This window comes from Orussus abietinus, unplaced genomic scaffold (assembly GCF_000612105.2).
Source record: "Orussus abietinus isolate OABI.00-Male unplaced genomic scaffold, Oabi_2.0 scaffold1076, whole genome shotgun sequence".
Lineage (NCBI taxonomy): Eukaryota > Metazoa > Arthropoda > Insecta > Hymenoptera > Orussidae > Orussus > Orussus abietinus.
In genome coordinates, this window is record NW_019395220.1 from 1 (window position 1) to 9,173 (window position 9,173).

Here is a 9,173-nt window from a genome sequence, read left to right on the forward strand (position 1 = left end):
AATATCTTCGAATGAAATCTATAAGAAATCTTAAAAAATCTGTCGCTTGAGATATTTAGCAAAGATTACAAAGAAATATTTAGAAATTATTCTATGCTACTAAGGACGTTCACGCGCGCTGTGACGGACCGGAATTTTCATGGCAATGAGACGTATTATTTGCAAACAAGCTGCCGTTAATTTTGAGGTAATTAGGTATATTTATTGACGCGAGCCGTGCTTTGTGGTTTGGAATTGCACTGCGGATCTTGCTTGGCTAGCTTTTATGGTATTCCCGCAGTCGCTTCCGTGTTGACTCATACTACTTGTGGAGTGCGCGTGCCAGACCAGAAAGAACTTCGGAAATGCGATTGATAGAACCTCATCGTCCACCAACTATTTTTGCGTTTGTGTGGAGTGACGGAAGCTTACGTACAAATCTTCGCAAACTCGTGGAATGTTAGAATGAAATTCACCAGAACACCGGAAATATTGAATCCGCTTAGGGTCCAACGATACAGCAGGTAAAGTGTTTATTTGTTGTTTAGCCAATTTTTAAACATATGTTGAAAGATTAGTGAAAATATGTATACGAAAAGTTGTAGTTAATTCAGTACGAGGAAATATATTACAAATATACTAAAAAGTTATAGTTAGTTTAGTATAGAAAAAAAAAAGATGTATGAAAGTCACCCAATTGTTGGAAGCTGCAGATGAGAATACCGCCTTAAGGTGAAGTGAAACCCCCTTCAAATCAGTCGAATTCGGATACAACACTTCTTTTTAAGGGTATTGGATCAAACTGTCCGAAACTTTGACAAATGACTCGTGATCATCTAAGAATTGTCCTGACACATTCAAAATTTAGATTTTTTAACAAAATTTTTTAACAGCCCAGACCTGAACCAAAATGGCGTCGAGCTCTCATATTTCGATCAATATACAATTATCGAAGGCTCTGATATGAGAAACGAAAGGGTCGGGACAATTTTACGACAATTTAGAACACTCTGATAACCGATAAACTCGCATTTGAACGGGATAAGGGCAAAAAAAGTGTTGTATACGCTTCAATGCTAAAACGATGGTAATACGAGGTCTCGGAGTGAAAATTTAATTGACCTGAAAATCACAGATGGTGGCGGGGATCCTCTGGTGTCAATTAGGGCCCCAGAAAGCATGAATTCAGAGGATTTCTGGAGTTTTACTTCGATTTCTTGATATTTATTGTGCGGAAACGACAGGTGGAGTATGCCATTTGGTACAATATCCAATATATTTCTACACAGCTGTCGATATAAAAACGAACGTCGGCAACGTAGGTATTTAGAGAAATCTTCTTTATCGACGTCGATCAAGTTCCTCGACGTGTTTCACTTCACCTTAAATTCACCATTTGATGTTCAATTGAGACCGTCAGTATACAGGGTGTCTCGAAACTCGCAATAATCCCAAGAATTGGGGAAAATTGACGAAATTTGCAATTGAAACTTATTCTATAACTTCTCCATCAAGCGATTATTTACCGAGTTGTTAACGATTAAAGTTGATCTAGATCTGATCTAGTTGATAAAGATCCAAGATCCAAACGGGCCAAAGCCAACGTCCGTTTTGGTGTACAGGTTTCCCGTATTATTTGGACACTTATTTTTATTTATTTTTTCATTTTTCTTTCACTCCCATTTCACCATAAAATCCGTTACACGTAATGACTTTAGATGATTTTATCCCATATTTTGTGTTATAACCATTTAAATGACAAAAATGTGAAATTAATTTCGTAATGAAAAAATTAACGTCACAAGCGGCTCTTTTCTCAATAATAAACTATTTTCTATTAAAGAAAAAAGATTCTCACAAATTGTTGCATTTCACATTCTTTTAGGGTGTGCAGATGTCTAAATTTATCTTGCCATGGAATACACTAATAAATCGAGTCACTTAAGTAATCAGCAAGTAAATAATTTTGTATAGTTTTTCCCCAGCAATAGCAATTCGTAACATGAGAAACATGAGATGAAGGAAGTTAAAGACGCCAAAGACCAAAGACAAAACATCCATCAAAACCAGCTGTACTCATTCTCGAAATTAATTGATTTCGAGTTTTCATCTCGCGTAAGTAATTCCATGCAGTAAAAATAATTATAATTAACTGCAAAATGTTTAACCAGCGGTGTATATGCATTATCCAGTATTGCGGTCCGATAAAAATATTGTAAACCTACGAGTTGGGCAAAAGTTGAATATTTTATTCAAAATTCATCATTTGAACAATAATCAATAGATACCGTGTTTTACGAAGAGTTGCATCTTGATAATGATTTACCAGTCTGGATGTTTTCGGGGAAGACCCCTAGTAGCACAAAATATTTGTCCTATATTTTCTGTATATTTAACGAATATCGTACATTTTGTAAATATTTACCAGACATTTGAAATTTTTGCCAAACGTTTACTTTAGAATATTATCTCTATAATATTTATATAATATTACCTCCATATGTTTTCATAATATTTTTCTATCAGATNATTTGCGCATCTTTTTATTTATTTATTTATTTATTTATTCTTGTTTGTTTAATATAGAGACCTTTTAGAATTCTTCGTTTCTCTTCATTGATTTGTGTCCTCTTTCTAAAATCCATCTCTCTGGAGAATATCCAACCGTAAATGTGGTAACATTTTTGGAAAATTGTACTTGATGCGTTCGTGAATTAATATACAAATCAATGATACATTTTCGACGATTGTTTCCGTCATTAATTGTAAATCCGTGTATTTTATTTACGATTAATTTTTAAAATTGGTATTTAAGGTACAATTATTGGATTAACGTCTTGTGTGCAGTGATTTGTGATATGAAGATTGATTTTAATCTGACAGAACTGCAGTAAGATAAATTCGATGTTTAGATATCAAATTATAATTTATTGACATCCAGTGCAGTTGTCCTCCAAGTAACGATCGTGAACTTTGTGCTCCTATTTCTTCAATGACAAATCTACTTTTCGTTTTTCTTTATACATCGGTACAATTTATTGTTTCACATATACTACAGTTTCCCAATATGCCATTGGTACGATTATTTGATATCCATTGAAAGTGCGTATAGAGATAGATGTTTGGCATTCACCCGTTGCGTTCATAGAGATATTAAATTAGTTTCCAAACATCTGTTGTACGTTATTTTAATCAATTCTTCTATATTCGCGTATCCTCTCTCAAGAGTTCTTTATTACGTTTTCATTATTTACAAAACGCCGGAAATCGAGCTATTAGTTTTAAAAAACTGTTGTACCACTTCGGATCTATTCCAATGTAATGCTATCAATAAGATTTTGTGTTTAATTGAAAAAGACTTCGAAGAAATACCAAAAATATTATCAACGTCTACAATCCATTCTCAAGAATAGAAGTTTGAATTTATTTTGTAACTCTGAGCGATTAGAAATAATCAATGTATTAATGTAACAAAATAAGTCAAGAGGTCTCAATCAGATCTAATTTCTAAACTATTTAAAAACCGTCGAAACCATTCAAAATTCAAACCACGCGATAATTCTGTTTTAACGATTATTACACAGTGTCAAAGTTAAAAACCGTCAAAACAATTTAAAATTCAAACTAAGGGATAATTCTGATTTAGCGACTACTATACAGTGGCTTGCCATCCTCGCGGTAACGATATACCGTGTTTGGTATTTTCCAGTCAACTATAATAACATTAGTTTTAGATAAATTTCGATAGGAAAAAGAGAAAATAGGATTTTACGTTGATTACGGTAACTAGTTACTCTGAAAATATCCTAAGTGGCGAATCGATACCCTGTTTGAAACTGCTGATTTATGACGTTCTCATGCATTTATAGTGATTGAATTTACAGGGGGGTGTTGCATGTTTATCACAATAGAAGTCATAATAATCTGGGCACCGTAAACTGTGGAAAATTTACTATACACCGGCTATCGAAAGCTTGATACATATCAAAATTAGTTTTGACACCAATTGTCGTCATCATTTTGTTTTACTCGGCTATTTCTTTTAGTTCACAACCAATACGGAATTTTCCAAAATTAAAAGATGCTAGTGCTAAAAATTCCTTGCGGCTGCTCCAGGCGCTTCAGAAAGCTGGCGATTCCCTGGAGTGCTTTTCGAGCTCTTGTCTTCTTCGTGACGTTAGAACTGGATTGCGGACATCGAAGTAAATTGGACACCTCGGTAAAGCACTGATTGGAATCAGAAGTTAACTTCGATCCAGAGACCGAAGTGCGGAAGTTTTCGAAGGTAAATTGTAGTAATTTTTCAACGGCACAGTCAAGAATCTCGTCGTTTGAAGGAGCTTTGGAACTCTCAAAGCATTTACGTGCAACATGATTGAGCCAAGTCCAATCCTCCCATTCGTCCTTATAATTGACTCTCCTGTCCTCCAGGTTTTGCGAAATTTGTGCACGTATCCTGAAAAACGGGCGTTTCATTTAATTTTTGACTAAGTATTTAAATTACCTTGCAGATATCTATTTTCAATGAATTCCATGTGTTTTCATTACGTCAATGGAAGTCTTCTGAATATATTTGTGAACACATTTTCTTCGGCATTGAATGGGAGTTTACTTAAATTTACGTCACTGACGCTTTAAATTGTTAGAACTGAATTCGTGACGTTTATACAAAAATTTAAATTCGAGCATCTTCTGTACATTTCATGATGGATCATGATATTATTCTCAACTCGGCACGTAAATAATATTTCTTCTTAAGGTGAAGTGAAACCCCCTTCAAATCAGTCGATTCGAATACAACACTTTTTTTTAAGGGTATTAGACCAAACTATCCGAAACTTTGACACATGACTCGTGATCATCTAAGAATTGTCCTGACACATTAAAAATTTTGATTTTTGGAAAAAATTGTTTAACTTAGCCCAGACCAGAACCAAAATGGCGTCGAGCTCTGATATTTCGATCAATATACAATTATCGAAGGCTCTCATATGAGAAACTAAAGGGTCAGGACAATTTTACGACAATTTAGAATTCTCTGGTAATCGATAAACTGGAATTTCAACGGGATAAAGGCAAAGAAAGTGTTGTATGCGCTTCTATGCTAAAACGATGGGAATACGAGGTCTCGGAGTGAAAATTTAATTGACCTGGAAATCACAGATGGCGCAGGGTGTCCCTCTGCAGTCAATTAGGGCCCCAGAAAGCACGAACCCAGAGGATTTCTGGAGTTTTACTTCGATTTCTTGATATTTATTGTACGAAAACGACAGATGGAGTATGCCATTTAGTACAATATCCAATATAATTCTATACAGCTCTCAATATAAAAACGAATGTCGGCAACGTAGGCAATTAGAAAAATCTTCTTTATCGACGTCGATCAAGTTCCTCGACGTGTTTCACTTCACCTTAATACGTTGAGGATTAGGAGATTTCTAATTCGGTTGTTCAGGGCTGCCTTATAAAGGACTTTGTATACGGTTCCTATCTTACTAGCGGTGCCTATCATTATTATTTCGAATATTTTTCAAATAGAAAAATAGAAACTTAAGGTATGTACTTGTTTACTTACCACCATTTAAGAGGATTCTTTCCAAACTTGACACCTTGCAGCTTCGGAAGGCTTGAGAAGAGGTTTGGATCTAAGTACTGCAATTGATTGTAATCCAAGTACACGTACTCCAAATTAGGTAACAAATTGAACGTGCCCAACTCTATCCCTTGAATGTCGTTGAAGGAGAGATCAAGCAGCCGCAAGTTGTGCAAACTGCGGAACCAGTCTGCTTGAATCCAGGTTAACTTGTTGCCCTGAAGGACCAGATTCTGTAGTCTGTGCAATCCGGAAAAACCTAGAGTGTCGATCGACTGTATTCGTGATTCGTGGAGGTCCAGAATCACCAAAGTGCCTCCGAATCTTGCGAATGTGTTGCTGAAAATTATTACTCGTCATTATCTTCATAGAGGCTCATAAATGTTGTATTCCCAGTTAATGGGTTTTAAGTGGCGTACAATATTAGAAATTGTCGTACAAAAGAGCTCATGAAATCTCGGCGGCCCAAACATCAGATTTTGTAAATCAATTTAGACAATGTCCCTTGGTGTTTACTGCACTGAGAAAACAAAAGTTGGCTGACTCAAGGAAATACGTATTGTTACAACAAAATCCTGCGATCAAATACGTCAAAAGAAATGTCAGTAAAAGTAAATAAAATTCGTTTAAATCAACCATATAATTTTTCTTCTCAACAAAGTAATTGTTTCTTGCAATTATATATGATTCGGACAACAATGTATATTTGTTTTAGTCAAATAATCTTTTTTCTCAGGGTGTTATATTAATTTATTTATAGAAAAACGAGATGCAGACTGATAGGTGTGATGTGGTTATATGGAAGTGGTGATAGTTCCAGAAGAGGGACGTCTTAAGATATTTAAACTATGTCTTATAATCATGCGTAGAAATGTACAGGGACCTAGTTGAATTATGGTTATGTAGTTTGCCATGTTATTACTGTATTACTATGTTATTTGAATAACTGTTAACGTCTTCATTTCCGGAGTCTAATTAAATTTTTTTTTTTCGACTCGCAGCTACTGCAGTATTGCATATTCAGCGTCAAGTAATTTGTTATTAAGGAATTCTTGCTTACCTAGTAATATTCGGAATATCAGATTCGACGATTGTAATCTTTGTGCTATTATTCCAGGCATAATCCACATCACTCAATGTCTTTGAATTCATACAGAAGAAGTGCACGTTATTTCCCTTCGTGTCTATAAACATGCGAGCGGAAGACTCTTTTCGTTTCTGCACTTCTTTGGTTGCCACATTTCCCAACAGGTAAGAAAGCGAAACGTATAAAGAAAGTATCTTCATGCTTCTTTTTTGTTCTTTTTTTTTTTCAAGCACCGAACAGCCTTTATGAGGCGTGTTTTCATATACTGAGCATTGTGAACGACGTGAATCTCCAACACGGCACTTCCGCTGGCCGTGTCCTCGGTCTGATATCTTCTTTCCTCTCACGAGTGATAAGGAATTTCATTTATATTTATTGCGTGCTGTCGACGAAACTGCTGACGGTGCAAAATTTAAAACAATTAATATTGTATACTATCACTTGAAGTTGGTAGTACATTATTCCCCTGATTTGCTTGAAGAAAAAATGCCTTGATAACAAATTGAAATTAAATAACATTAAGGAAAAGGTTTACACAAAAGTTCTGTTAAGACTAAAATACAACGATGAATTCGAATAGTAATTTACTTGAAGGAAAGAAGAAAAAGAACAGATAAAAAAGCGTTTCACTTTTTGAAACGGGTTCCTTTCTTAGAACACGAACTTACATACAGGACCTAAGACAAGAAGTACATAAGAGGTTTCATTAGAAAAATCAAACATCATCAAATTTGCTACAAACTTACTATTCATGTTACAAAAGTCCACACAATTTATTTTCTCCGTTATCAAAATTGCTTTAAGGTGAAGTGAAACACCCTTCAAATCAGTCGATTCGAATATAACACTTTTTTTTTAAGGGTATTAGACCAAACTGTCCGAAACTTTGACACGTCACTCCTGATCATCTAAGAATTGTCCTGACACTTTCAAAATTTGGATTTTTTAACAAAATTTTTTAACTCAGCCCAGACCAGAACCAAAATAGCGTCGAGTTCTTATATTTCGATCAATATACAATTATCGAAGGCTCTGATATGAGAATCGAAAGGGTCAGGACAATTTTACGAGCATTTAAAACACTCTGGTAATCGATAAATTCGCATTTGAACGGGATAAGGGCAAAAAAAGTGTTGTATACGCTTCTATACTAAAACGATGGTAATACGAGGTCTCGGAGTGAAAATTTAATTGACTTGAAAATCACAGATGGCGCAGGGGGCCCTCTGCTGTCAATTAGGGCCCCAGAAAGCATGAATCCAGAGGATTTCTGGAGTTTTAGTTCGATTTCTTTATAATTATTGTACGAAAACAACAGGTGGAGTATGCCATTTGGTACAATACTCAATATAATTCGACACAGCTGTCAATAGAAAAACAAACGTCGGCAACGTAGGCATTTAGAAAAATCTTCTTTATCGACGTCTATCGTGTTCCTCGACGTGTTTCACTTCACCTTAAACAGATTAACCCTTTGTGGACGCGACTTTTCCTTTACAACGGCTTTTGGGCGGCTATTTGTCGACACTCGTCCGCAAAGGGTTTAAAAAAATGTTATTTTTCAACGTCGAATATACAAAGAGTTTTTAACTAAAAAAACTATGCAATGCTTCCTTTTAAAGCACATGGAATACTCGGAGATAAAGGATCTGACAGCAATCAATTACTTAAATGGAGTAAAAATTGTTGCAGTCTAAATAACACTTGTCTCTGGCACAACTAGCCTCGATCTTCCCTACTATTGCCTAGTATATTTTTTTTTATTTCATTTGAATTCATATAACGAACTGATATCTACGCGACAATGTATCCAATATAATTGCAGTGTAACTAATAATTCACTCGAAAAGGATCATTAGTTAATTCATAGGTCCTGCAGTGCATGTAGACACGTTTAATTGTCGTTTTAACAAATGTCCTCTATCTGATACCAGGCCACAGTGGGCAATTTGGACCATTATGCTGTTCATTCATTTTATCCAGTTTTCTCCCTTTGCTCTTTTCATTCGTTGAACATCCATTTCCCTATCTCGTCCGTATTTTTGGAAGGCCGTATCCGCTCTTTTCCTCTAATCCCTTATGTTTCCACTCCTCGCTTTATGTCCTGGTTGTTTGATAAAACGTAAACATTTATATATTTTTAAACCTCATATATAGGATACGAATAGTTTTTTGAACAATTATATCTTTATATTTTGAGTGACTGACAGTAAATCGAAACGATGGCAAATGACGCATATAAAATGGAGTAGGACGTCTATAGAGCAATTGTCTGTCAGTGTATTAATATTGTTGAAGCGTTAAATACCATTAATTAACTCGATCAATAAACTATTATTTTATTGGCTAAGATTGTCCCTGTTAGTGTATCCGATTGTGATATGACGTGGGCGTATACATGGTACATACTTTTATTGTATGGTCTTTCGTCAACTGAAGCTGAACTACAGATATTATGAGCTGCGATTTATCCTTACATAACTGGGCACATTACACACTATGAAATGATACGAA

At 35.2% G+C, this 9,173-nt stretch overlaps 1 protein-coding gene across 1 annotated transcript; it reads right to left on the bottom strand.

Moving 5' to 3' along the window:
* Positions 1-3,901: 3,901 nt before the first annotated feature.
* On the bottom strand, positions 3,902-6,924 carry LOC105698425 (SLIT and NTRK-like protein 6). The gene is made up of 3 exons (XM_012422664.1): positions 6,633-6,924; positions 5,555-5,911; positions 3,902-4,435 (listed from the first exon to the last, which is right to left on the bottom strand). The coding sequence occupies exons 1-3, from the start codon at positions 6,857-6,859 to the stop codon at positions 4,054-4,056; spliced, it is 966 nt and encodes a 321-aa protein (XP_012278087.1). The 5' UTR covers positions 6,860-6,924; the 3' UTR covers positions 3,902-4,053.
* Positions 6,925-9,173: the final 2,249 nt, after the last annotated feature.

What these genes read in the sequence shown, in the direction of transcription:
- LOC105698425 (XM_012422664.1), bottom strand. Translation starts at nt 6,859, where the DNA reads ATGAAGATACTTTCTTTATACGTTTCGCTTTCTTACCTGTTGGGAAAT. An exon ending in GATATTCCGAATATTACTAG is followed by an intron (nt 5,912 to 6,632) that starts GTAAGCAAGAAT and finishes AATAATTTTCAG; the next exon opens with CAACACATTCGCAAGATTCG. An exon ending in AAGAATCCTCTTAAATGGTG is followed by an intron (nt 4,436 to 5,554) that starts GTAAGTAAACAA and finishes CCCGTTTTTCAG; the next exon opens with GATACGTGCACAAATTTCGC.